Here is a 27,712-nt window from a genome sequence, read left to right on the forward strand (position 1 = left end):
TAAAGGACCCTTTTGCACCCTAACTCATTAGCAAAATCAAAAAGAGAGACCAGGTAAGAGCTGCCTGCCTGAAAAGGCAGTTTAACAAATAGCTTTTAAAAACCCGGTGGGGTAAATATTCTGTATTTGGCAGTGAATGTTGCTTTGAAGGCCTCTGGAGAACGGCTGGCCCCGCGCCGAGGCTCTGCCCGGGCTGCAGCTGCAGGGACAGGGCAGGGACTGTGCAGGGAGGGCGAGCCTGGCCGGGGACACGGAGCCCTTGTGCTGGGGCTGCAGCTCCCGTCCCGAGAGGGCACGGCCTGCGGGGTGTCCCGGGCCACCAGGACGGGCCATGCCTGCTGCCTGGGCCATGCCCGCTGGCTGGGCAGTGCCCGCTGCCTGGGCCATGCCCACTGCCTGGGCCGTGCCCACTGGCTGCTGCCTGGGCCGTGCCCACTGCCTGGGCCGTGCCCGCTGCCTGGGCCGTGCCCACTGCCTGGGCCATGCCCACTGGCTGCTGCCTGGGCCGTGCCCACTGCCTGGGCCGTGCCCGCTGCCTGGGCCATGCCCGCTGGCTGGGCCGTGCCCGCTGGCTGGGCCATGCCCACTGGCTGCTGCCTGGGCCGTGCCCGCTGCCTGGGCCGTGCCCGCTGGCTGGGTGCCAGCGCGGTGCCCGGAGCACAGCTGGCAGAGCAGCTCGGCTGGCAGAGGAGCTCAGCCGGCCCTGGGCTGCTCTCCTCCCACCCGCGGTCCAGGTCTGCCGGCAGCCCCTGAAACAGAATTTACATTTGATCTTCAGAAATTACATGAGCTTCCAAATTACACCCCGAATGTCAGGAGGGCAGCACAGGTGAATTCTGGTCCCTACTGCTTGATAAGTCACAGCAACTCCCCTGTCGTCTTTTGAGTATCTCCTGTGTCTTTTCCTGTTTGGAAGTTATGATAATTTCCAGAATATTTGTATAGTAGTAGCCTGGCCCACAAATGCTCCAAAGAGTGGAGCCATGCCTGCATTTCAGTAGCCCTGAGGTAACTCTGTTTGTTTTCTCTGAAGCTTTTTACAACTTTCTGGTTTTTCACATTTCTCAATTTGTGTCTAGGCTCTGAAGCAGCATTTTAGGAAGTTCCAGTGGAGGTGACATGAAAGCTGGGATGTTCCATCGCTTATGTTAGAGCTGATACTAAAGCTTAGCTCAAAGGTGCCCTTAAGCTAGATGGTGAGCTTTGTAGGGGTCTTTAAGATGAAAGCTCACCCAGAGGCACCTTAAAATTAAGTTCTTTACCTTAGGGGCACCTCTAGGCTAGGCTTTTGGCCTTTTAAATGCTTTCGAGTGATGCATGTAAAAAGTAATAATTATTTCCTCATATGCTCCAGACAGCAGATTCCTCCCTGGGTAACCCCGGGAAGCGCGGTCAGGTTTCAGAGGGGTCAGTAGGGCAGGCCAATCAAGGACACAAAGGAAGGTTCTGCCTGGGAACTGTTCCAAATGTGCCCCAAAGCTCCTGGTCCTGGGGCCAGCTCGGAGCTGGGATGGAGCTGGCTGGGGCCGACAGGCTGCTCAGGCCTGGCACAGAGCAAACCTCACACAAAACCCTTCACCTGGAGTGAACCTAAAATAGTCAATTTTCTGGTTTGGAGGCTTTGCCTTTGTTTTTATGATGTCTATTACACTTACCACCAGGTTGTCAGTTTTGCTGTTGCTCTGTTGACCAGAAGTGGGTTTATTTTCCTAGTGAGTCATTCCAACCTGAGTTAATCAGGCACCAGCAGCTGTGAGCTTCAGGGAAGTCCTTATGACTCTGGAGAGAAAACCACAGAAACTGAGTTTACAGCAGACCTAATTTTACAGGATGGTGTGTGAATTAGAGGAACAGTGTGATTGCAAAAGCATGCAAATATAGTTTGGTATAATTAATAGTCTATAATTACATGAAGAGAGGCCATTAGTGTAAGGCTGATGGAGGAGAACACTGAGTTAAGACTGAGCTTTCTATGATGATTACATATCCCGATTTAGCTATTTTGCAGTTTCTCATTCTGAATGCTGCATCAACCCTTGCTTTTGAGTGAACGTCAGACTGGCTCTGATTTCAGGTCTCACATTTATCAGGACATGCACCACATGCAAGAGTCCGACTGCCTGGTCAGTTCATTCCCTAATAGCAAATGAGGTTAATTCTCTGTGGCCAAAAAGAACTGGACTGTGGCTAGGGGGAAAATGGCTAATTCCCTATCCCAAATACAAGGCACAGTGTCAAACTGAAGCAGAGTGGAAATTATTGCTTCTCCCAGTGAGCTTAAGGGCTTGTTTCTGTGATCCCCATTCCTTCTCCTCTATGTCTGCTTGCCCGAGGGGGATCCCAGAGCGCGGCCCCGTTGCTGTGGCAGGGCAGGTGATCCTTGGGCTGCTTTAACTGCAGACACGAGGAGCTGTGTCCTGGCAGGACGTGGTGGGGAGCTCCCATGCCAGAGGTGCTGCTCAGAACATGATGGGATGCCCAACCCACAGCCTCAGGCTCAGGTGCTGGTGCAGGTAGGTCTGTTTTCTCCATTGGGGATGGTCAGTGCACGAGCAGGTTCCATAGCCATATGAACACTGGACTGTGAGCTGGGAGCTCATGTGAAAGCCAGATAAACAGGAACAGAGGTCTGTGATCCCACTGTTTTCTCATCAGTTCAGGATGGAATTTTTAAATTCTTATGAGTGGTATTTCAAAACCTTTTAATGCCACATAAAATTGCTTTGTGTCTTTAAGAGAGCTCTGATAGTATAATCATTTTTTTATTGAGGCCATGATCCCTCACATGATTTTACACTGCTGTAAGTTTACAGCCAGAAGTGATAAAACTCTGCTTAAACAGATGTTTTTAAAGGAGGAAAAAGTAAAAATCCTGGTAGCTCCTAGGCTCAGACATGGCCTGATGTGGAAATCAGCTTTAATTTTTTCAAAAGTCTGTGCTTTTTGCAGCTATTTCCCAGGCTCATGACCTCGTTTGTGTTCTCTCAAAGCTGTTGGGTAGAGAATGGGGTTGAATTTGGTTTGAGTCATGGGTGCGACACTGTTTTTAACAAATTAATGTTCACGTTCCCCTGCGACCCTCTGAGTGAGAGAGGGAGCATTGCTGAGGGCATCCTTGGGGGGTTCTCCTGGGGTGGGCATCGGTAAGGCCGGCCCCGCCCCTCTGGCCCCGCCCACCCCGCCCCTCTGGCCCCGCCCATCCCGCCCCTCCGGCCCCGCCCCCCTGCGCTCCCGCCGGCGGCCGCGCGGGGGCGCTCTCGGTGCCCGCGGGGTCCCGGTGCTCGAGGGCTCCCGGTGCTCCGAGGGTCCCGGTGCTCGGGCGGTCCCGGTGCCCGGAGCGGTCCCGGTGCTCTCGGGCTCTCTGTGCCGGGGAGCGCCGCCAGCCTCGGCGGGCGGGCGGGCGGAGTTCTCCGGGCAGGGCCGCCCCCCGGCCGGCGGCGGCAGCGGCGCGTCCCGCTGCCCGCCTGCCGTGGGAGCAGCGGCCGCTGCGGCTCCGTCCGTTCGCCTCTCCCCGCCGGGCCCGACCCCTCCGGAGCTGACATCGCTCCGGGATGCTCGGGGGGCCCCGCCGCGGCCCGCCCCGGCCGGCGCTGACCCGCGAGACGAGCGCTCGACTTTGATGACACGAAATGTCGTAGACGGATTTTTTTTCTCAAAAATGCTTTTAGTTGTGAGTGCTCCGTCCTGGCGTTGGAGGATTTTGAAAATTATTTTTCTTCTCCTCCAGTCTGTGTCGGGATGCTGCTCCCCACACCTCTCCCTCTGATCCAATTCCTGTGTGACCATCGGCCTCTGCAGGCTTCCTGAGGCTCAGACTTCCTGCAATTTTCCATGTCGAACGGCTCCAACAAAAGCATAAGCTGAATTATAAGCACATTTCCAATATATCTCTGGAGATATTTCCATTCTGTGACTGTATTTTCGTCACTACAGATGGGTTCAGCTGTAGCTTCCCAGCGTTCCCCTGTTGTCTATATTTAGTTAGTGCTTAAATCAGCACAAAGGTGCCTTCTGTCATCCCTCCCACTCGGAAGGGACCTAATGGAGGTTGCAGGGAAATGCTTCAGAGCGAGAGGGAAGAGCAGCTGGCGGGGGCTGAGCTTCAGAGCAGATCTCGGGCTGCGGCTGCCTTTAATGGAGTTATTTTAGGCGCTTGTGGGGAAGGCAGGATGCTGAGTGTGGTGTGGTCAGCATGACCCACCAGCAGGAAGAACCAGGGAAATTGTCTCTGTTGTCCCTGCCACGGGCAGCTTTGTCTATCGGTGGAACTGCTGGAACCATTCTCCTGCCCAGGGCCGGATCCAAGGGTGCCCATTTAGCTCAGCATCAGGGGCTGCATTTGGCACGGCCACGGGCACAGCTCAGTGTCTTTGATCAGACCCACAGATGTGTTTAGCTGCTGTACTGGCCCGGTAGAGCAGATGGGAAATACCCAGCGACAGCCTGCAGCCCCTTGGGTTCTGGGTGCCATCTCTACCCAGCCCACCCAGGACTGTCACAGGTCACCACGTGAAGGGTCACAGGGCCACACGAGGCACTCAATGACAACATTAAAAAACCCGATCGTTTGAGATTTAACCATTTTTTCCTCTGCAGGCAGCTTTGCAAAACAAGGTCACCAAAAAGGTCTCTGAAATTCCTCAAGCATGCTGCTGTGGTGGAGCTGTGCAGGGATGTACATAAGATGCTGCTCTTACTGTGAACTCCTCGTGTTACACCAGCCACTCCACAAACCGTGTTTGATACTACGGTCTAAATAATTTTCTGACATGGATTATAAAAGAAAGCCAGGCTGTCAGAGGCTGATTTGGCTATATTTGGGAAATAAACACCCAGCTTTGTAAAGCCATATGGCGGATTTATTCGCAATCAGCAGTTCCTTTCAAATGCAAGTTCATGTCATTTAGTAATACATTTTCCAGCATACAGCTCAGCACTCTGTCCCTCTGTTTCCTCTTGCAGCGTGTGCTCTGGGAGCGGTCAGCTGGCTGCAGCCACGGGCCACCTCCTGTCTCAGCAGTGCACACTCAGCACTATAATTAAGCACTTACATTAGTGAGTTCTTACCCGCTCCTGTGGGTTTCATCAGCAGTTTTTGTCCCTGCTCGTTTGCAGTGCTGCTGGCTGCTATTTGACTTTCTGTGCAGTGTTGCACAGCAGTGCAACTTTTGCCTTGGGTTCTTCTGAAATGGGGCTGTGAGACCCTGCATGGAAAGTGTGTCTGGGCAGCTGTCAGAGGCACTTTCCTGCACAGCCTCACCTGCCTGTCCTGGCCAGCTCGGGGCTCTGTGGGAACGGGGCTGGGGGACATCGTCCTTGTGCTCTGTGGGAACGGGGATGGGGGACATCCTCCTTGTGCTCTGTGGGCTGGGGAAGTCACATCCCGAGGGAGGGGCTCTGTGTCCAGAGCCGGTGCCAGAGATGCTGGGCAGCAGCTCCTGGTGAGGCTCACAGGCAGGCAGGTGTGCTGGGCACCTGGTCAGGGCACAGCCAGTGCCCACCATGGCTCGGGGGTTTGTGGAGGGGTGAGAGCTCGAGTGGCTGCTCCCCGTGCTGGGGCAGCCCCGTCCCCAGGATGGGGCCCTGGGGGGACTCTAGGACAGCCACCAGCTTGAAGATCTGGAGCTCTGCAGCTCGTGGGTGGAGAAAGTCAGGAGGTGCTGGGAGGTGCTCATTTCCACGGGATGAAGGACGGCAGTGCCAATTCCTGGTGCAGGTCCAGGCCCTAGGACAGGTGCAGAGCAAGGAGCAGGGCTTGGCCCCGTGTGGGGTGAGCCCAGGGCTGTTGTGTGCTGCCAGGGCTGTCCTGAAGGCAAACGGCTCCCCACAGTTCCCCATGTTTTTCTGAGGGTTCTGTGCCCTGATTGTGCACATGCACAGCTGCACAGCAAAGGCATTGCCTGCAGAATTACACTCCCCTGCTGCTTGGGCTGCCCTGAAATCCTCTTCTCCTTTTTGTGCTGGCTTTGTAATTTCTCAAGGGTAGTTGTCCTTGAGAGGAAAGATATTTCAGGTTTGCTGTGCTTGACCTCAATCCCCATGTTGTTGAAACTTAAAAGCCGTAAAATTCACACTGATGAATTTTCACGTGTGACTCTGCGAAGGCTGCGGAGAATGTTTTTGATGGAGTGTCATGCCCATATTTTTCTGACACCCATTTTTGGAGGGCAGGAGTGAGGGGAACCTTGCTATTATGTCTTTGACATTCTGTTCCCATAAATTTGGGTCTCAGGAAATGAAGCACTGGACCATCTTTATCAAAGCCCATTGGCCAAAGATGTGTGTGATGGTGGTGGATAGGTCTAAAATAGACTCTGCAGTCAGCTGGATGAAAAGTGACTCTTCCTTGTAAGTTAAGGCAGGTTGGAGTGGAAGGGCTGAGCGAGCTGAATGTGGGGAGTGCTGGGGTGGATCTGGGGAGCCAGGAGCTGCCTGGGGAGTGCCCGTGGTTCGTGTGGGTGCTCTGCCCTCTGTCCAGGCTGTGCTCTGTGTGCTCTGCCCTCTGTCCAGGCTGTGCTCTGTGTGCTCTGTGTGCTCTGCCCAGGCTGTGCTCTGTGTGCTCTGTGTGCTCTGCCCTCTGCCCAGGCTGTGCTCTGTGTGCTCTGCCCAGGCTGTGCTCTGTGTGCTCTGTGTGCTCTGTGTGCTCTGTGTGCTCTGCCCAGGCTGTGCTCTGTGTACTCTGCCCTCTGTCCAGGCTGTGCTCTGTGTGCTCTGTGTGCTCTGCCCAGGCTGTGCTCTGTGTGCTCTGTGTGCTCTGCCCTCTGCCCAGGCTGTGCTCTGTGTGCTCTGCCCAGGCTGTGCTCTGTGTGCTCTGTCCAGGCTGTGCTCTGTGTGCTCTGCCCAGGCTGTGCTCTGTGTGCTCTGTGTGCTCTGCCCTCTGCCCAGGCTGTGCTCTGTGTGCTCTGCCCTCTGCCCAGGCTGTGCTCTGTGTGCTCTGTGTGCTCTGCCCAGGCTGTGCTCTGTGTGCTCTGTGTGCTCTGTGTGCTCTGTGTGCTCTGTGTGCTCTGCCCTCTGCCCAGGCTGTGCTCTGTGTGCTCTGTGTGCTCTGTGTGCTCTGTGTGCTCTGTGTGCTCTGCCCAGGCTATGCTCTGTGTGCTCTGTGTGCTCTGTGTGCTCTGTGTGCTCTGCCCGCTCTCCAGGCTGTGCTCTGTGTGCTCTGCCCAGGCTGTGCTCTGTGTGCTCTGTGTGCTCTGTGTGCTCTGTGTGCTCTGCCCTCTGCCCAGGCTGTGCTCTGTGTGCTCTGTGTGCTCTGTGTGCTCTGTGTGCTCTGTGTGCTCTGTGTGCTCTGCCCAGGCTGTGCTCTGTGTGCTCTGTGTGCTCTGTGTGCTCTGTGTGCTCTGCCCGCTCTCCAGGCTGTGCTCTGTGTGCTCTGCCCAGGCTGTGCTCTGTGTGCTCTGTGTGCTCTGTGTGCTCTGTGTGCTCTGTGTGCTCTGCCCTCTGCCCAGGCTGTGCTCTGTGTGCTCTGTCCAGGCTGTGCTCTGTGTGCTCTGTGTGCTCTGCCCAGGGGCAGGGGCAGCTGCTGGTGTGCGTGCCCTCCTGTGAAAGCCACTGCCCAGCTCTTGGTAAGAGCACCAGCATTGCTCCAAGTCAGCAATCCAGGTAAGAGTGCTGCGAGCTGGCAGCAGCAGCTGCAGCGTGTGAGGGATGGGTGTGCAGCATTCCGTGGGCTGGGTGTCCACACCACACACGCATGCCTGGACAGTGCTCATGATAATGATTCAATTACTCTTCATGCATGGTTGTTCTCCCTTTAAATGTTCAGAAATCACTCACAAACATAACAGGAATTGAATCAGTTTTGTTATTCAATTGGATTAAAGTAGCTGTATTCCCATGTTTACGAGGGCAATTGGATTTAATGTTACTTTGCATATTGTTCCACTCTCATCTTTGGGGGAGTAGTTGTCTGTTTTAGGTGGTAATTTTTTTTAAAGGACAATAAAATCTTAATGATCACATCATCACATTTCAATGTAGACTTCTATGCCTAATGTCATACTGACCTCATTGCTGATGTTGTTATATGAACAGGAAAAAGGAAAAAGCCTTGGGAAAAAGCCTTTTTCAGGGAAAAGCCTTGGGAAAGGCACGTGTGTGTTCCAGTGTGCTGCAGCCCATGTGCTGCTGCTTGATTCATGGCTGGGGCTGGGGCTATTAGATCTCCTTCCCCCAGGCATTTTATAATCTGTTTAACATAACACAGTCGTTTGTCTTGTTTGCTGACTGCGTAACAGATGGATATGTGATTTTCATAATTACTATACGAACATTAATAAGACGTGATGTCTTTTATTAAGTAACAGTTTTCCAGGTTTATTTTTCCAAAAGACATGAGGTAGATTATATATGGATATTAGTGACATACAAATATTAGTTTTACAGCATTTGCATTCTGAGAAGTCAGGCAAACTTTTAAGGCTCCTCATGGTGTCTCTTGTTTTTCTTTTTCCCCTCCCCTAAGCTGTACTTCATGAAGATGATTCTTAGGTAGCACAATTGGGTTTATGTTTTATTTATGTTTTGCTATGTTATGTTTTCCTTAGTGTAAGGAAAGCCTAGACCACGTCCTAGGCCACCCTCTATATTTATCCTGCCAGTGCAGGTTCTTCCAGCTTGTTTCTGTCCTCGTGTGATGCTATCATCCCATTTTCCTGCTGGACATCTCCAAAAGTGGGAATCACTGTGAGCAAGCAGGCAGGCTGTGCACCACACAGAAGGGAAAGTTTCTCTCTCTGCAGCCAGGGCTGTTCTGGGAGCTCTCCCGGCTCCGTGCTGAGGGGGAGCTGCAGACGGGAGGGCAGCTTTCCTGGGGGCACTGGGGGGCTGGAGGTTTTCCTGGGGGCACTGGGAGCCTGCAGACAGGAGGGCAGCTTTCCTGGGGGCACTGGGGGGCTGGAGGTTTTCCTGGGGGCACTGGGGGGCTGCAGACAGGAGGGCAGCTTTCCTGGGGGCACTGGGGGGCTGGAGGTTTTCCTGGGGGCACTGGGGGGCTGCAGACAGGAGGGCAGCTTTCCTGGGGGCACTGGGAGCATGGAGATTCTCCTGGGGGCACTGGGAGCATGGAGATTCTCCTGGGGGCAATGAGGGGCTGGAGGTTTTCCTGGGGGCACTGGGGGGCTGGCAGTGCCAGGCAGGGCTCCCACAGCCACACCTGGCCCTCGCAGTGGCCCTTCACAAAGGAAGTATATTTTTGTTTTGTGATGCAGCAGCCCTTCCTGCTACCGGGGAGGGGACCAGCAGGTGCCAGGGGTGGGGACCCCGGCCAGCCCCAGTGCCACCTTTGCCAAGCTGCTGGTCTTTGCTGGAGACACCCGGAGGGCCCCAGGAGCGATGGGTCACGCTGGAATGCTGAACTTCAGGTGATCCCAGAGAATGAATGCTGGCCTGGGGTGGGGCGGAGGGCAGGGCTGGGCAGGGCAGGGCTGGAGCTGAAAGGCTGGAGCTGAAAGGCTGGACCTGCTCCCCGTTTGTGGCTCTGAGCCACGGAGGAGCAGTGCGAATAACTGCATTTAGGACCGTGTGCACATCAGAAATGTTGAACAGGATCAGTGTAACACTCCCTGGCCCTCTGTCAATGCATGAGCTTGAACACAAACTCAGTTTAAGGTGACGCGCTCCCGTCTTGGGCCCTCTGTTGTTTTGGATCTGCTGTAATGCTTGGGATAGTTCTGGGTTAAGCAGAGCATGCGTGAGCCAGGCTGACTCTCCGGTGCTTTGCTGGGCTCCAGGCTGGTTTGCCATGGGCCATTGCCCACAAAAGGGGACCCCCAGCCAGGGCACCACGGGGGAGCACGGTCATGGGGCAGCCCCTTCGCTCGTGTTGGCTTTGTGAGGTACCACTAAGAATTGACAAATTCCCGTTAATGTGGAAACAGTAGGTGAGCTGATCACTCCTGACAGGCTCTCTTGGTTCCCCAGTTCTCAGCATTGCAGCAGCAGCTGTATTTTGCTGTATCCCATTTTGCACTTTCCACCAGGCTGATTTTGGGTCACCATCCATCCTTCTGACAGTTGTGGAACTTCAGCTAATCCCTGTGCAGGTCAGGAGTGCTGCTCTGCCAGACACACAGTTTCCTTTCCTTTGGGGAGTTTACTCTGACTGATTTGCCTTTTTGCTTTCCATTTTGTGAGGCTGGCCAGGCTATGTCTGTGTGCTCCACTCTGCTGCTGGTGGGCGACATCTGAGGACAAGCACAATGATTTTTATGACATAGTAATCCCAGCATCAGGTTCCCAATGCTCTGAAACTTACTGTGTTTGTGCTGCAAGACATGGGCAGCCCTATTTTAATTTATAGCATGATTTCATTACTTTTTGATGTGGGACATACTCAATTAACTGAAGGCTGTGAAGTAATTGCAGTTTAGGAAATACAATTCACAGTGACCTGGATGTGTTTCATTGGTGAACATTCTTTCAAGTAAAATCCACCTTTGAGACCATATGAAATTTTGCATATTAATTGCTAATTTAAGAGAATAAATACTAAATATTCATTCTTGCAAATAATATCCCAGGATATGTGGGGAAGCATCTGAGTGTCCAATGTAAATACATTATATGACAAAGTTTTGCCTTTTCAGCACTCAGATTGATTCCAGTTTCTCTTTTGTTGGTTCTGATCATCAGCTGGTGGATTAACAGTTTGCAAATTGTTGTTTGTTTAATAGTTTTAAAGGTTACAGGTTTTTCATTTGTTTGTTTGTTTGTTTTATTACTGTGGTGTGTGATTGCCATCTCTGCTCTGTGGAGCTGGTTTTTGCCTTTGCCCTGGTGCCTGACGTGTTTGAGGCACAGGGTGGGGAAGGCAGAGCCACTGCCCTGATGCCCATGGGAGGGTCTGGCTGGGCTGTGAGGGGCTGGGCAGGGGCTCCCACAGACCCAGCTCGTGCCCAGGGCTCACACAGACCCAGCTCGTGCCCTGAAATGAGTTTCACTACAGACACCCTGTCCGTGCCTGTCAGTTTTGGCCTTCCACTGTCACCTGCGGTGGGGTTTGTCACTCCAGGTAAAACCCAAACCCAGAGGAGCAGACAGAACACAGGCTTGGACAAGCCTTGACTGCAGCATGGCTCAGAGTAGCTGTTTCCAAGAAAAAACTTCTTCCTCAGCATGGACTGTGCTGCACTGGCTCAGATGCTCCAGTGCTGAAGCATGTGGCCTTAATCTCCAGAAGTGGCAAATCCTATTTACTGTGTAAGTATTTAAGCTAATTATATCTCTGATGTGAGGAACATGTGACAAACTGTTCACACTGTATCCTTTAAAAGACATTGATGTCTCAGACCCTCATGAAATGTTGTGTGCCTCATTCCGTTCTCGGCATGTGGTATGTGCTCTGCAGTGTAATTAGCAATAGTATAACTTACTAATAATATAGAGGTAATAAGTATGTTATGGCTGGATCATCTGTAGAATAGAATAAGAAATAATTCATAGCAAGTTTTTTCCTGCAAGCACCATGTTTATGTTGCTGTTGCACAGGTGCATTATATTGTTGCTGTGCAGCTGTTGCATTATAGGAGAAATCTGAGGAACAGGAACACGTCTGGGCTTTTCCAGATCCTGGCATAAAATGCTTAGCAGGGAAAGACTGAACGTGAAGAAAGCTGCTAAAATGTGGCAGAAGCTGGTTGGTCCAATGCAGCAGGAGGGACAGCCCTTGGGGCCAGGCTGGTGTGGGCCAGAGCTCGTTAGTGGCACGCCGTTAATCACGCACAGCCTGTACCAGCACCTGTAACTGCACGGTCAAGGCCAAGCAGATCAATTTATCATTTGACCTTTGGGAAGCACAGGTCTTCACCTGCTTTGCATTCAATGAACTGATTCTTCCCTTTCTGCCCCGAGGCCCCGACTCTTGTTCTCCACCATATGGGAAGGGGAGGGCTGCAGCTTGTCCTCTGCATGCAACCTGGCTTCCCAATTTTCTTGATCTTGGTTTAATCTGGTAAATTATTTGCCTTCCTCCAGTCATGCTAATCAAGGTTCATATGATTGGGAGTTCATCACAGATGTGGGTTATGGCTTCCCCAGCTTGCTTATGTGACTTACAGGAGAAAATGTGAAAAACAAATTGGCTTAGTCAGTGAAATCCCAGTCAGGTCCTGCTGCAGGAGCATGAAGGTAGGGCTCCAGAGGAGCTATCCCTCAGTTCAACAACAGAAATAAATCTTACAAGTTTAAAAGAAATTTTGTTATCTATATTAACGGTTAAAGGATGAGGGTATTGTTCAAAGAGTAATTAGGAAAATAGATTGAGTGCTCATGGATGGGAGAGTAAAATAAATGCTGTGAAGGAAGTTCTGTACTGAGCATAAAATTGGAAGTTTGATTCAATTATTCTTCACACACTGTTAGATCCCACAGAAAGCTGAGCATGGAACTCTTCAGGCTCTCTAATTGAAGCAAAAATCATTGGAGTGAAAAGTGTCCTGGCTCTTGAGGAGATGTCAAAGTACAGAACATGGCAGGCACCTGGGGGTTTGGGAAATTGTGACAGCTACAAGCCGACCTTTGGCAAATTTAATCTGCAAATGGATTCCTGCTTAGGACAGCTAATGCTTTTAGTTATTGTAAAGGCTTGTTCCTGGATTTTAAAAAGCTGAGAATAAATGGATTTCATGATGCAGCTCCCATGCATGTTGCATAACAAACAGGTAACTTCTGGATCTGTTTAAATGATACACTGTACTGAAAAACTTTGCAGAACTTATGAATATGTAAGTAGAGTTCATGCACAATGGGGGAATGATTTTTGCTACTTAAAAAAGGAGAGGGGACTTGGCACTTGTTAAAATGAAAATACACTGAAGATGGTGCCTACTGAGAAGGAAGGGAAGGAGGTCACTGGTTGTGTTTATGATGTTCACGGGCCTTGCAGGGGCTTGTTACTCAGCTGGGCATTGCCTTTGGCATCTGGGGTCTGCTGGGAGGAGGTAATATGCTAACTATTGCTTATTCAAAGTCTGTCTTGATTTTCCTTGTCTGAAGCTGCTGTTGCCTCTTGCAGGACAGCTGCAGGTGAGTGTGGCTGGCAGGCAGTTCCTGGGGACAGTGCTGTGGTGCGGTTTTACCTTTCCTCTCCATCTCTCTCTTCCTGGGCAGGTCCCTGTCCTCCCCTGGGCACACAGGGCTCCCGGTGCCGCTCCCCTGCCCCGAGCTTTGGTCAGCATTTCTGTGCTGTGCTGTGCCATGGCCAGGGCCTGTGCCTTCCCACAGGGAGTGAATTCGCACTGGCCTGTGGCTCCCACCCACTGCAGCCAAGGGCAGCCTCAGCCTCAAATACAAGGTGTTTGCTTGACCTAAATGTGTGCCTGGTGATTACAGCAAGTAAATCACATTGCAGTAGAATTCAGTGGAGGCTTGGGCAGGGAGACTTCAGGCTTATACCTGTCTGATGAATGCTTCTGGCTTGTCACATTAGTAATCCCTGTATTAATGAGCGGCCTGTGACATGGTGTGGTTGACTGACAAATCCTGAACTTATATATGCATATGAGTAGTGAGTGCCGGAGTTCTCCAAGGTGCAGTTTTACAATGTCTTGTATCAGCCTCTGTGTGACAGAAAACATGTGGGGAGGCAGGCAGCTGTGGGCCTGGGAATTCACCTTTCCTCATAAGGCCACAATGGCTAGAACAAGATTTCCCTCTCTTGCCTCTTGTCTGAGAGTATCCACACACTCCTCCAAGGGACGTGAGGTGCCTGTGTGGCACAGGGGTGATGGGTGTGCAGCTGTGGATGTGCTGGGTGTGCAGCACAGGTGTGCTGGGTGTGTGGCACAGGTGTGGAACATGCTGTCCAAACGATGAACATGCTGTCCAAAAGATGAACATACTGGACGTACTGGAGTCCTTGAGTCCTCTTGTTCAGAGGTGCTCTCTCCTGTGCTTCCCCTAGAATAAGCAGCCCCCAAGCAGGCAGTGAATCTCAGCAGAATAATAGTAAATCTTGCACCTTCCCAATGAGCTTTTAATTATGATCCTACAGTTGGGAGAGGAAATCAAGCTGCAGTGCACCACTGTATTCACAATGTTATCCACCATCTCTGTCCGTTCCCTCTGCATCCTCCTGTTCCAGTAGCAATCACACTCCCCGCTGAGGTGGCCCTGGGCTGCCGAGCAGCTCCTGTGCCGAGCTCTGCTGTTCCCCCATGGTGTGGGGGTCTCCAGGGGTGCTGGCTGGGTGGGCACACAGTGGGAAGGTGCCATGGGCCTGTGCCCACGTGTGCCAGCTCGTGCTGCACCCGGCCAGTGCCAGCACCGGTGATATTCCCGTGCACAGTGAACCAGGACAGTGCTCAGGTGGGTCTGACAGCAGTGGGGTGCTGCGGGGTGCTGCAGGGTGCCGTGGGGTGCTGCGGGGTGCTGCGGGGTGCTCTGGGGTGCTGCGGGGTGCTGCAGGGTGCCGTGGGGTGCTGCGGGGTGCTGCGGGGTGCTCTGGGGTGCTGCGGGGTGCTGCAGGGTGCCGTGGGGTGCTGCGGGGTGCTGTGGGGTGCTGCGGGGTGGAGTGGGTTGCTGCGGGGTGCTGCGGGGTGCTGCGGGGTGCTGCGGGGTGCTCTGGGGTGCTGCGGGGTGCTGCGGGGTGCTGCGGGGTGCTGCAGGGTGCTGTGGGGTGCTGCGGGGTGCTGTGGGGTGCCGTGGGGTGGAGTGGGTTGCTGCGGGGTGCTGTGGGGTGCTGCGGGGTGCTGCAGGGTGCCGTGGGGTGCTGTGGGGTGCTGTGGGGTGCTGCGGGGTGCTGTGGGGTGCTGCGGGGTGCTGCGGGATGCAGGCCCCAGGCTGTGTCTCTGTGTGTCTGTGCCCGTTTCCCTTCAGCAGCTGTCTGAGGGTGACAGTGGGGGCCAGGAGGGACACTGTGGGTCAGGGTAAGAGTGGGGAGTAGTGGCTGTCCTCTCTCTGCTGCCCAGAGTGTGCACTGCTCCTGGCTGGGGATTTCTAGTGCCCTGATGCTGCGGTTGGATGTTACTTCCAAATTCAGGCGCTGGAGTTGAGGGAACTTTTCCCCTGAGAGTTTCCTCCCGGTGTCTGTCAGGGGCTCAGCCAGTGCCAAGGCTTCTTCCTGGACCCTGCCAAGACGCACAGCCCTTGCAGTGGGCCATTGCTTCCCTTTGGTGAGCACCAGATGATGAGTCCAGAGTACAGCCTGTGCTTTCACAGACGTGCCCTGAACAGGAAAGCCCTCCCTTCCCCCATAGCCCTTGGGTTCATTATCTTCTCTGGATGCCACCAGAGTCATAAATGGTCATAAATCACTGACCATTCCTATCCCTTCCAAAGTCAAGGCAGGGTGAGCCTGGACCAGCCGCCCGTGGGCACTGCTGGCACGGCCGCCTGCATGGTCCTTACTGCATCCCCTGTCCCGGGACTCCCACCGTTCGAATGCTCTAGCTCTGCCAAAAAAGGCTCTGCTGCCAGCCTGGGCTGGGACCTTGTGTTTGGGCAGGCGGGTCAGGGCGCGGCATTTCTTCTGCCTGAAGGCTGCAGGAGCTTCCCCATGGACAGGGGTGTCCAGCAGGGCCAGTGACGCCCCGGGCAGGAAGGAGCAATCCCCGGGACAGGTGCGTCACCGGGTGAGACAGCATCCCGCGGCAGGAGCGTCCTGGGCAGGAGCATCCCCGGGCAGGAGGGCGCGTCCCAGGGCAGGAGCATCCCCGAGCAGGAGCATCCCCCGGGCAGGAGCATTCACCGGGCAGGAGCATTCCCCGGGCAGGAGCATTCCCCGGACAGGAGCATTCCCCGGGCAGGAGCATCCCCGGGCAGGAGCATTCCCCGGGCAGGAGGGCGGGTCCCAGGGCAGCAGCATCCCCGAGCAGGAGCATCCCCGAGCAGGAGCATTCCCCGGACAGGAGCATTCCCCGGGCAGGAGCATCCCCGGGCAGGAGCATCCCCGGGCAGGAGCATTCCCCGGGCAGGAGGGCGGGTCCCAGGGCAGCAGCATCCCCGAGCAGGAGCATCCCCGAGCAGGAGCATTCCCCGGGCAGGAGCATCCCCGGGCAGGAGCATCCCCGAGCAGGAGCATTCCCCGGGCAGGAGCATCCCCGGGCAGGAGCATCCTCCGAGCAGGAGCATTCCCCGGGCAGGAGCATCCCCGGGCAGGAGCATCCCCGGGCAGCAGCATCCCCCGAGCAGGAGCGTCTCCGAGCAGGAGCAGCTTCGGGGCTGGGGCCGCGGCGCGCTCCGCCCGCCCGCGCGGTGCCGGTCGGTGCCGTATGGGAGGAGCCACCGGGCACCGCCGCCCCTGCGCCCCCCCCGCCGCATTTGGCGGCCGCCGCCGCGGAGCAGGGCGCGGGGGGGGATGATGGATCCGCGGCTGCGGCTGCTGACGCCCCGCGCCCGCCTGCCCGCCGTCAATGGAGGAGGACGCTGAGACCCGCAAGATCAGCAGCAGTTTCCTGCGAGACCACAGCTATGCCACGGAAGGTGAGCCCGGCCCGCGGCCCCCGGCCCGCCCGCAGCAGGTGAGGCCGCCCCGCAGCGGCCCCGGCCCCCGCTCCGCGCCCTCCCCGCGGCTGTCCCGGCACCGGCCCCGGCCCGGGCTGCTCGGCCCCGCGGCGGCGGCCCCGGGGCTCGCTGCGGGCGCGGCGGGGCCGCTGCGGTGACTCAGCAGCGCCGGTGCCCTGGGCGGGCTCCCGGGGCCGGCCGGTGCCCGGCGGAGCGGGGCCGCTGAGCCCGGGCCCCGAGAGCCGCCGCAGCAGCGCTCGGGACGCAGCCGCCCCCAGCCCCGCCGGGCCCCTCCGGGAGCTCCCGCTCCTCCTGATCCGGGAGAAAGGGGGTCCCGACCCCCACAGCCCTTCCCCGCCGGAGCGCGCCCGCGGGGCCGGGGCGATGCGGGCGGCGGCCGCGGCTCGGGAGCGGCTTCCCCGGCCCCCGAGGGCGTTCGCGGCGCTGCAGGTGGCTGAAGCCGCTGCGGGGTGCGGAATACGGCAAACGCTGGTGCAGATCTCGTCAATGGAGCAGTGGTTTCGGGGTTATTTTCAGTACAAACTGCTCCAGGAAGGTGTAGCGAAGTGCATCCCGACCGGTGCGTTGCAGATGCAAGGAGATGCCGAGGCTGTTGCACATGGATAATGTCACAGCCCCGGTGAGGCTCACGGTGCATTTGAAAGTGGCTTCCCATAATAGCTCAAGAGCAGAGAAGATGGTGTGGCCATGTTCGGTTCAGGCATCAGAACATGAGCTCAGCCTGCACATGCTGCTGCAGCCACCACAAAGGCAGCTCCGGCAGCGAGGGGTGAAGGAGGGATGGGGATGGAGCTGCTGTTGCCTCTGCTATCTTCCCTGGTAGCTGAAGAGCTGTCAACTTCACATCAGCTCTGCCATAACCTCCCTTTGCTCCCTGGCTTCAGGAGGAAAGTGCAGCTGATGTAAAGCAAAACTGAACCCCCACCCCTTCTGGTAGCACTGACACCTTCAATGAGGCTTCGAAAACCAGACTCCATACCAGAGCCTGAGCAGGCTTATTTGTAGCTTAATTAGTAGCCAAAGAGGCTTTCACTTATGGTGTCATCCTCATGAGACTTAGAGGAAGCCAGACTTTGGGAATTTTGTCACATGGCTAAAGGAGGGTTTATCTCGTGGAAAATCTTTGGCTTGATATAGTAATGGAAAGCTTTGAATACCTGATGAGCCAAAGAAATGTTTTTTGTGTTGCTTGTGTGTAGCTGGAATGCAAGCGCTCAGTGTGACAGCCCCCAGGTGCTGGGGAGGGCTTGTGCTGGGCATCCCTGGCTCTGCTGCTCTGCTCGGGAGCGCCACACGGTGGGCTGTGGGGTGCCCCATAGCAGGGCGTGCTGTGGGGCCGGCAGGATGGGCTGTGGGGTGCCCCATGGCAGGGCGTGCTGTGGAGCCGGCAGGGCGTGCTGTGGGGTGCCCCATGGCAGGGCGTGCTGTGGGTTGCCCCATAGCAGGACGGGCTGTGGGGTGCCCCATAGCAGGACGGGCTGTGGGGCCGGCAGGATGGGCTGTGGGGTGCCCCATAGCAGGGCGCGCTGTGGGGCCGGCAGGATGGGCTGTGGGGTGCCCCATAGCAGGGCGCGCTGTGGGGCCGGCAGGATGGGCTGTGGGGTGCCCCATAGCAGGGCGTGCTGTGGGGCTGTGGGTTGCCCCATAGCAGGGCGCGCTGTGGGGCCGGCAGGATGGGCTGTGGGGTGCCCCATAGCAGGGCGCGCTGTGGGGCCGGCAGGATGGGCTGTGGGGTGCCCCATAGCAGGGCGTGCTGTGGGTTGCCCCATAGCAGGGCGCGCTGTGGGGCCGGCAGGATGGGCTGTGGGGTGCCCCATAGCAGGGCGCGCTGTGGGGCCGGCAGGATGGGCTGTGGGGTGCCCCATAGCAGGACGGGCTGTGGGGTGCCCCATAGCAGGGCGCGCTGTGGGGCCGGCAGGATGGGCTGTGGGGTGTCCCATAGCAGGGCGTGCTGTGGGGCCGGCAGGGCGTGCTGTGGGGTCCCCCATGGCAGGGCGTGCTGTGGGGTGCCCCATAGCAGGGCGTGCTGTGGGGTGCCCCCTAGCAGGACGGGCTGTGGGGTGCCCCATAGCAGGGCGCGCTGTGGGGCGGAGCGGGCAGCCCTGCCCTGGCCCCACTGACGGCCCTGCGGAGGCCGCACCGCTGCCGCTGCCGCTGACAGGGGTGGCGGGGCCGGTGCTTGCAGGAGGATGCTGTGGCCCCGATGGGACCTCCGGGGTGTCTGGCTCACATCGCCATGTGCTGTGCTCTCTGGAGGATGATTTTGCTGTTGCTGCATTCCGAAAGGCAGCTGCAACAGCCAGCAAATGTGAAATGAGGCTACAGCTACCTTGTTGTGACCTGCTGAGAGCTCAGGTTTCCCGGTGGGGAAGGGTGGAGATGAGCCCGCAGTGATTTCTGCCGGTGATTTCTGGGGGTTTTCAGCGGTAAGATCCAGGATGTCTGCAATCTGTGGCCGCGTGCTGGCAGTTTCAGAAGGACCTTGTGCCAGGGAAGCACGGCAATCCTCTCGGTGGAAATGAAACACAGAGGCATTTGTGCAGCAGAGGACAGGAGCGGCCGGTGAGATCCGTGCTGCGGCGGCAGGGCAGGGGCCAGTGCAGGAGGGGATTTAATGGCTGTCTGCCAGCTGGGAGTTTTTCTTCCCTTCGTGCTGAATAGAACTCCTGACTCCATGCAGTGGTTCTGCTAGAGGGAGGCTGACTGCACGTTGAAATGGTAGATTCTGCTAAGATAAAAAATTTAGATAATTGAGTTTTATTTTTTCCTGCATGTGAAAGCAGCATATTCCTCTAACGGTCTGGTATCTGGTTTAAGAAGAAGCAAATCCTTCCAAATGCTGTGCAGCAAGTGCAGACTTGCTTTGGAAATGAAGGTGTCTCTGGTGTGTCAGCTGAGGGAAATAGCCGGTTATGTAATTTGCTTTAGTGAAGTGTCGTTGTCACTTAAATAGGTCTGGTATTTTCATGCAAATGTGAGGCGAGGATGGTATTTCACAAGCGCACATTTGAATGCCTTGTTCCTGTGCAGCTCGGAGCATTGCTGAGCAGAAGCGGGGCCCTTGTACCGATGGCCTCGGGTGCCAGGGCGGCGCTGGGCGCAGCCCCGGCCCCGGCTGTGCCACAGGGAGCGGGGCGAGCGGCTCCAGGGCAGCGCCAGCTCCGACCCCAGAGCGCCGCTGCACAACGGCAGATCTCACGGGAAAAGTGTCCAGAAAATATGCTAGATTTGTTCTTGTTTTGCTTAAATCTATCTTCATTGGCAATTCTGCTGAGCGCCCAGCCAAAAGTAGGACAAATTGAGACATTTGAATACAAACAACCATCGGAGCAGCTTCCACCTCTAGACGCGCTCGTTGCAGATGTGTCCTCGCGGGTCCTGGCGGGGAGGGGGCCCGGCCGGTGGCTCCGCTGTTGGAGGAGGGTCCCGGGGAGCGCTCGTGTCCCCGGCCCGCGGTGCGGGGCCCGTCCCTGGGGGTGTCCGTGTTTCCCAATGGCTCTGCCAAGGGACCTTCTCCCCTGCGGGCCCGGGCTGGCCCTGCTGGAGCTGCGTGGCCCTGGGGACGTGCCAGGGCTGGCCCTGCTGGGCAGGACAGTCACCACACCCTGCAGCCACCCATGGCTGCTCCCTGCACCCTTCCCTGGGCCTGGCTAATGCCCCTGCAGGTGTGTCATCTCCTGAGGGGGTGTTTCCCAAACCCAGTGGGTTTTGCTGTTGCAAAATCTATCACTAAGCCTTTATTTCCTTTTCCTGCTTTAATCTTGTTACTCCCTCTGTAAGAATCTGTCAGCATCTCAGTCATTCCCATCCTGCCCTGCCATGGTGCTGCAGGAAGGGGCCCTGATGCCAGGGAAGTTTGCCTCGAGCTCTCTGTGGTACAGTGATTGATTTTTTAAAAATCTGCAGGTAGTCTCCAGGAAAGCACCAAGTGAAGCATCTCCCAGTGCTGGTTTAGGGCAAGAGCTGTTGGGTATTTCTGTTGTTGCAAACGATGCAAGTTGTTGTTTGGAGCTCATCTGGGTTGAGATTTAGTTAATCTGGGAACCTCTGTGAAGTTGTTTTATCACATGAGTACTTTGGTTACGAAACACAGTCACATCCTTTGTGCTTTTTGTTTATACATGTGCACTGTGTTTAGACATCCCTTCCTGTTCCTGAGCCACAGACATGTGGGTCCATCCCTCATTCTGTCTCATATGGGATCTCTGCAGAAGCACAGCATAACTCAACTGTTTGCAGTGCTCTACGTCAAAGCCGATTTGGGGATGCTTTAATCTACAGATTAATGAGAGAATAGATGTGCCTAGGGACCCTGTAATCTAGAGATTACTGAGAGGACTGGGAGCAGGCAATGATGTGGCTGACCCACTGCAGATGGACTGTGAGGAGGGTGCCTGGTCACTGGTGATGCCTTGCATCTGCCTCTGTCCCCTCAGCTCTGTGCAAGAGCCAAGCTGCTGCCTCTCGGGGCTGGGGAAAGCTGGGGCACTTGCAGGAGACACCAACAGCACCCAGAGGGGTCTGGCCTCACAGCCTGGGGTTACCCTGGTCCCTGCTGCTGTGGGGTCTGCAGCTGCAGCAGGTCTGAACCCAGCCCTGGTCAGGCCCTCAGGCCCAGCACCCCGAACTATGCTGTGGGTGCTTGCAGGTGTCAGCAAGGACTGCCCCATCATCAGGTTTTACAATGGAATTGAGGGCCTCGGTGGAGTGGTCAAGATTTACTAAATGTAGAGAGACCACCTGTGGTTGAAGAGCCCCCTGAGCTGAACACTGCAGAGGGCAGGAGAATGTTAGTGGAAATGTTGCTGGTTGCTGTTTGTGTATCGCCTGCTGTCTGTTGGAGCCAGGATGCTGGGTGGGATATGCTCCTCATCTGACCCAGCAGGGCGCTCCTGTGGCTGCTGGTGGGAGCAGGAGCCTGCAGGGCTGTGCCAAAGCCCCGACGCCTCCTCCCAAAAGAGCTGCTGAGACCTGGTGCCTGGAATGTCGGTAGGTGGAAGGGTCTAATGCTGTGGCAGGCAAGGTGATCATCAGCTTCCCTAGCTCTGCGAGCTGGAGCAGAGCTGTACCCCTGCCAGCAGGCTTAGACCCATAGAATCATAGAATCATTAAGGTTGAAAAAGACCTCCGAGATTATTGAGTCCAGACTTGTTGTTAGTGATTGGCTGGGGCAATAAATGCTTGTGGAAAGAATCCTTTGAGAATACGCGTGCCAGCTGCTGGGTGGCCGGGAAGCGCCGCTGCCGGAGCCGGTGCCTCTCCGGGCACGGTGAGCGAGAGGTGCGTGTGGCGGTGCAGCGGGGCGAGCCCGCGGTGTGGCGGTGAAGCGGGGCGGGCCCGCGGTGTGGCGGTGCAGCGGGGCGGCGTGGCGGTGAAGCGGGGCGGGCCCGCGGTGTGGCGGTGAAGCGGGTGATCCCGCGGTGTGGCGGTGCAGCGGGGCGGTGTGGCGGTGCAGCGGGGCGGGCCCGCGGTGTGGCGGTGAAGCGGGGCGAGGGCGCGGTGTGGCGGTGAAGCGGGTGATCCCGCGGTGTGGCGGTGCAGCGGGGCGGTGTGGCGGTGAAGCGGGGCGAGGGCGCGGTGTGGCGGTGCAGCGGGGCGGGCCCGCGGTGTGGCGGTGAAGCGGGTGATCCCGCGGTGTGGCGGTGAAGCGGGGCGAGCCCGCGGTGTGGCGGTGAAGCGGGGCGAGGGCGCGGTGTGGCGGTGAAGCGGGTGATGCCGCGGTGTGGCGGTGAAGCGGGTGATCCCGCGGTGTGGCGGTGAAGCGGGTGATCCCGCGGTGTGGCGGTGAAGCGGGGCGAGCCCGCGGTGTGGCGGTGAAGCGGGGCGAGCCCGCGGTGTGGCGGTGAAGCGGGGCGAGGGCGCGGTGTGGCGGTGCAGCGGGGCGAGCCCGCGGTGTGGCGGTGAAGCGGGGCGGGCCCGCGGTGTGGCGGTGAAGCGGGGCGAGGGCGCGGTGTGGCGGTGAAGCGGGTGATGCCGCGGTGTGGCGGTGCGGGTGATCCCGCGGTGTGGCGGTGCAGCGGGGCGGTGTGGCGGTGCAGCGGGGCGGGCCCGCGGTGTGGCGGTGAAGCGGGTGATCCCGCGGTGTGGCGGTGAAGCGGGGCGGGCCCGCGGAGCCGCGCCCGGCCGGGCAGGACCCTGCTCAGGCGGCTCACAAACAGCGGCTGCCGCTCGCTGCTGCTCCCGGGGCGGCGCTCGCCGCGATGCGCTGAGCCGGCACAGCGCCCCAGCTGCGGGCACGGCCGGCCCGGGGCGCGGGCAGCGCGGGAGCGGCCGGGCAGCCCGGGGGGAGTGCCGGGCACGTACCGGGACACGTATCGAGCACGTACCGGGGGGCAGTACCGGGCACATACCGGGGGAGTGCCGGGCACGTACCGGGGGGCAGTACCGGGCACGACCGGGGGGCAGTACCGGGCACGTACCGCGCCTCCGGGCAGTGCCGGTGGGCACTCCGGGCTCCGGGCACGGCGGGGAGTGCCCAGGCAGCCCAGGCACGTCCCGGGGCTCCGCGCACAGGTGCTGGTGCAGCTGCGGCACAGCCGCTCTGCCTGGCGCTGACCAAAAGACCCCCGAGTTCTCAGCTCAGCATCCCTGTGCAGAGCTGCCCTGGGCAGCGGCCCCTGAGCTCTTTGCAGCCCTCCCCAGTCCCCATCGCCTGGGGAGCAGGCCATTGCCCTGCCCTGTGGAGGGGCACTTGAGGCACAGCAAAGCTGGAACTGGTCTGGCCTGACCCCAGCGCTCTGGGAAAGGCTGAGATGCCGCCGTGGCCACCTGCCCCAGCAGCTGGGCACCGGAGGCCAGATGTGCACATTGGTGTGTTGTGGTGTGATGTTTGTGAGCTGTTGGGAATGCTGCCCCCAGCTCGCCTCCCTGCCGTCCTCCCAGAACAGCTGTGACTGAGCTGTTGGAGGCAATGAGGGCAGCACAGGTTGTTGTTTTTCCCTGGTGCATTATGCACCTGATTTCTAGAGGGGAAAAGGTTGCCCTGTCTGGCCCAGGGGGTCCCAGGATGGGGCAGGTGGCTGTGTGGTTTGTCTGGAGTTTCTGTTGTTTTGGTTTTCAGCTTTTATCTGCTGAAGCCTCCAGAGCACAGTCCCCACTGCAGCTCAGCTCGCTGTTTCAGGGTCAGCTCACAGAGGGTGCTGTGGCCTTCTGGGGTGCTTTGGGAGGGAGCTGAGAAGCCAGGCGGGTCAGGAGCTCTGTGCTGCGGCACCCGGGCAGCTGCAGGGCCCCGAGGGCTCGGGGAGGGCAGGGTCGGCTCCTGAATGCCCAGAAGGATCCTGCTCCCCGGCAGTGCTGCCCGCCTGCATTGCACACAGCGCTTGTGCAGCCCGTTTGTTTCCTTCAAAGCCTGTTTCCTCACTTCCTCGGGTGCCACGAGTCAGCTGTTGGACCATCTCTTCTAATGTCATGCTAAGGCAGGGCCTGGGAATGGAAATGTAACCGGAATATAAACCAGAAACCAAAGCAGCCGATTAATCCCTCATTTTGATCTGCTCTGTCCTGCGTTTCAGCTGATTCCCTGGTGTGGTCATAAAACACAACCATTATCTCAGCTTCCCCAATGTGCAAACAAATTGCTGTGATTTTCCTATGCTTGGATCAGTCCATATCCATGTTCTCTGAACAACAATAAAACATTAATGGAGATAAAGACTGTTATCTCCCTCATGTCTATTTTGTCATTAGAATAACAACTTTAAATATTAAGAGTGCTGAGATTTATAATGCCAAGCCTGCTCAGCAAAAATAAATCACGTTTCATAGAGCACATTACCATTTATTGCTGCTGTATTATCTGAAGCCAAGAGTGGGTGTTAACCCTGTGATAACGTCCTCAAAGGGGATTTTAAATAATTTTGTAGTTTAATTTAAAAATTCTGTTGACTGCCTGGTTTGATCTGCAACTCATTTTAGTGCAAGGGGTATCAAAGCTGAACCTCTCCAAATGCTGATAACGAGCTTGCTGAGATGTGCAACAGTGGGGGAACCCCTGGACCCTAAAATGGCTCCTGGTTCATCTGTGGCCTCAGTGAACCCAGCCCAGAGCAGCCACACAAGCAGGGCTCCCTAAACGTGCTCACTTTCAAGGTGCTGTAGGCTTTGGAAGACCAATGGGTTTTTAAAGTTTCATCTCGGTGTTTTCGTTCTTGATATCTGGGTCCTCATCAGCTGATAGCAAGCTCATGGCAAGAGATGTGTGTCAGTTGTGATTTGATGTGTGACCTGAGCTGGTGTGGCTCCAGTCAGTGCCCTTGGGCTCCTGCCCTGCTCTCACCCTGCCCTGGCCCCCTGACTGCTGTTGGGGATGGGGCAATGCTGTGCCAGCAGTGCCCAGTGATGGTCAGCAATGCTGTGCCCACAGTGCCCAGTGATGGTCAGCAATGCTGTGCCCAGCAGTGCCCAGTGATGGTCAGCAGTGCTGTGCCCAGCAGTGCCCAGTGATGGTCAGCAATGCTGTGTGCCAGCAGTGCCCAGTGATGGTCAGCAATGCTGTGCCCACAGTGCCCAGTGATGATCAGCAATGCTGTGCCCACAGTGCCCAGTGATGGTCAGCAGTGCTGTGCCCAGCAATGCCCAGTGATGGTCAGCAGTGCTGTGCCCACAGTGCCCAGTGATGGTCAGCAGTGCTGTGCCCAGCAGTGCCCAGTGATGGTCAGCAATGCTGTGCCCAGCAGTGCCCAGTGATGGTCAGCAGTGCTGTGCCCAGCAATGCCCAGTGATGGTCAGCAGTGCTGTGCCCAGCAATGCCCAGTGATGGTCAGCAGTGCTGTGCCAACAGTGCCCAGTGATGGTCAGCAGTGCTGTGTGCCAACAGTGCCCAGTGATGGTCAGCAATGCTGTGCCCACAGTGCCCAGTGATGGTCAGCAGTGCTGTGCCAGCAATGCCCAGTGATGGTCAGCAATGCTGTGTGCCAGCAGTGCCCAGTGATGGTCAGCAATGCTGTGCCCACAGTGCCCAGTGATGGTCAGCAGTGCTGTGCCAGCAGTGCCCAGTGATGGTCAGCAATGCTATGCCCACAGTGCCCAGTGATGGTCAGCAGTGCTGTGTGCCAGCAGTGCCCAGTGATGGTCAGCAATGCTGTGCCCAGCAGTGCCCAGTGATGGTCAGCAGTGTTGTGTGCCAACAGTGCCCAGTGATGGTCAGCAATGCTGTGTGCCAGCAGTGCCCAGTGATGGTCAGCAATGCTGTGCCCACAGTGCCCAGTGATGGTCAGCAATGCTGTGTGCCAGCAGTGCCCAGTGATGGTCAGCAATGCTGTGCCCACAGTGCCCAGTGATGGTCAGCAGTGCTGTGTGCCAGCAGTGTCCAGTGATGGTCAGCAGTGCTGTGCCCAGCAGTGCCCAGTGATGGTCAGCAGTGCTGTGTGCCCACAGTGCCCAGTGATGGTCAGCAATGCTGTGCCCACAGTGCCCAGTGATGGTCAGCAGTGCTGTGCCCAGCAGTGCCCAGTGATGGTCAGCAGTGCTGTGCCCACAGTGCCCAGTGATGGTCAGCAATGCTGTGCCCACAGTGCCCAGTGATGGTCAGCAGTGCTGTGTGCCAGCAGTGCCCAGTGATGGTCAGCAGTGCTGTGCCCAGCAATGCCCAGTGATGGTCAGCAGTGCTGTGCCCAGCAGTGCCCAGTGATGGTCAGCAGTGCTGTGCCCAGCAATGCCCAGTGATGGTCAGCACAGGTGGAGGTTGCTCCAGCCACAAGCTGTCGGTGGAAATGTGCATCTCTGTGGGATCTGGGGAATGGAACAGAGAGAATCAGAGAGGCTGTTTTGGAGAGCCCTCCCTCACAATCCCTAAATAAACTTGGCCTCCGTTTCAGCAGGCTGACAGATTCTTAATTATAATAACAGCGTGAGCAGTGTTGCTTTGTACCTGGTTCCCCATTGAACGTTTCTGGCTGGCAGTGCTGTGTGCCAGATGTCTGCCTGCGATTGCCTCTGCTTGGGAAGATCTGTTCGGGCAGCGCTCTCAGCTGGAGGATTCGGCTCACGCGGGGATCCAGGGCAGGCTGCTCGTTTGCCTGATTTCTTGGCAGAAGCCAGAGTCCCACCAGAATCTCCACAAGCATCTCTGCAGCACTTTCCTCCTACAGAACTGCTCTGTTTGAAGGCCCCAGAGCAAACAGGGCCCTGCGCCTCCCAGCAGTGACAAACTGTTCGGTTTTGGCCAAGTTTTGGTGATGGTGTTTCTCCACCCCGGCCTCGGGTGAGGGCTCTGGTCTGGGGGTTCGTGCAGCCACCAGAGCCAGCATGATTTCCATCTGCAGGTCGTGGCCGGAGTGCAATGGGACCCTGCCTGTCCCTGGTGATGCCTGTGAGTGCCAGCAGCTTTGCTGGCTTTGCTCAGCAGTGCTGTGAGCTGTGAGCTGGGCTGCTGCTGTGTTCTGTGTGGAGAGCAGCCAGGGGATGGGCATGGGGCCGGAGCCGCAGTCAGTGTGGGGAGCCTCCGGACTCCTGCTAGCAAGTGTGTTAGGTGATGGAGCAGCCCCAGAGCGGCCGGGCTGTCACGCTGCTGGCATCCTGCAGGTATGAGGGGAGCCCTCTGCCCCTGCAGAGCTCAGCTCTGGCGCTCCTGCAGCAGATCCTGGCTATGGGTCCTGTTTCACACTGGCATTTGGCAACTCGATGCAATGTTTTTCATTAGGAGCCCTGCAATGTGCAGCAGCGAGGTGCTACTGATGGAGCAGCTCCAGCTACAACAGGGTATTCAGCTTTTTGATGGAAGTCATCAGGCAGAAAAACATTGGGCATAAAAGCAAAGCCAGCGGTCAGTACCCGTGGCACTAAATGGCTGAATTCACCCAAGATTCTGAGGATGATGCTGTGCAGAGATTGCCTTGCAGCTGCGGCTGTTCCTGGTGACAGCGAGGCCGGATCCACGTCTCCCGTGGATCTTTGGATGGTCAGAGTTCCTCACCATTGCCATCAGTGGCAGCATTTCCGCTGACAGGCTGGTTTGGAGGTCAGCCCGAGTCAGAGAATTCATCTGGGTGTAGCGTAGAAGGGAGAAGAGCAGCTCTTGGTTCTCATCCCACACACCTCCAGCAGCAGCTCTCAAAGCACTTCATAGACAGCATCTTACAGATGCCAGGCTGGGCATGGGCCTTGCTTTGAAGTTGGAGCTGAAGTCTGCTCTGTTTCCTCGTTTGCATGGGGCTCTGGGGAGGACACTGAAGTCTTGTCATATGTGGACATTTGATTGAATGTAAGGACTTTCTAATTAGGATGTTTATGAGTTAATCACATGTGACACTTCATT

At 56.8% G+C, this 27,712-nt stretch overlaps 1 protein-coding gene across 1 annotated transcript in view; it reads left to right on the forward strand.

Annotated features, from left to right (window-relative positions):
• Nucleotides 1–16,243: 16,243 nt before the first annotated feature.
• The window catches only part of PPP2R2B (protein phosphatase 2 regulatory subunit Bbeta), a 40,514-nt gene continuing 29,045 nt past the window's right edge, over nucleotides 16,244–27,712 (forward strand). Inside the window, exon 1 of the mRNA XM_054287943.1 lies at nucleotides 16,244–16,416. Within this exon, the coding sequence (XP_054143918.1) occupies nucleotides 16,347–16,416 (70 nt within the window). The 5' untranslated portion in view covers nucleotides 16,244–16,346. The remainder of the gene's footprint in view (nucleotides 16,417–27,712) is intronic.

The sequence above is a fragment of the Melozone crissalis genome, unplaced genomic scaffold (genome assembly GCF_028551555.1).
Source record: "Melozone crissalis strain CALT ecotype California unplaced genomic scaffold, PUWL_Pcris_2 ptg000061l_1, whole genome shotgun sequence".
NCBI classification, from domain to species: Eukaryota; Metazoa; Chordata; class Aves; order Passeriformes; family Passerellidae; genus Melozone; species Melozone crissalis.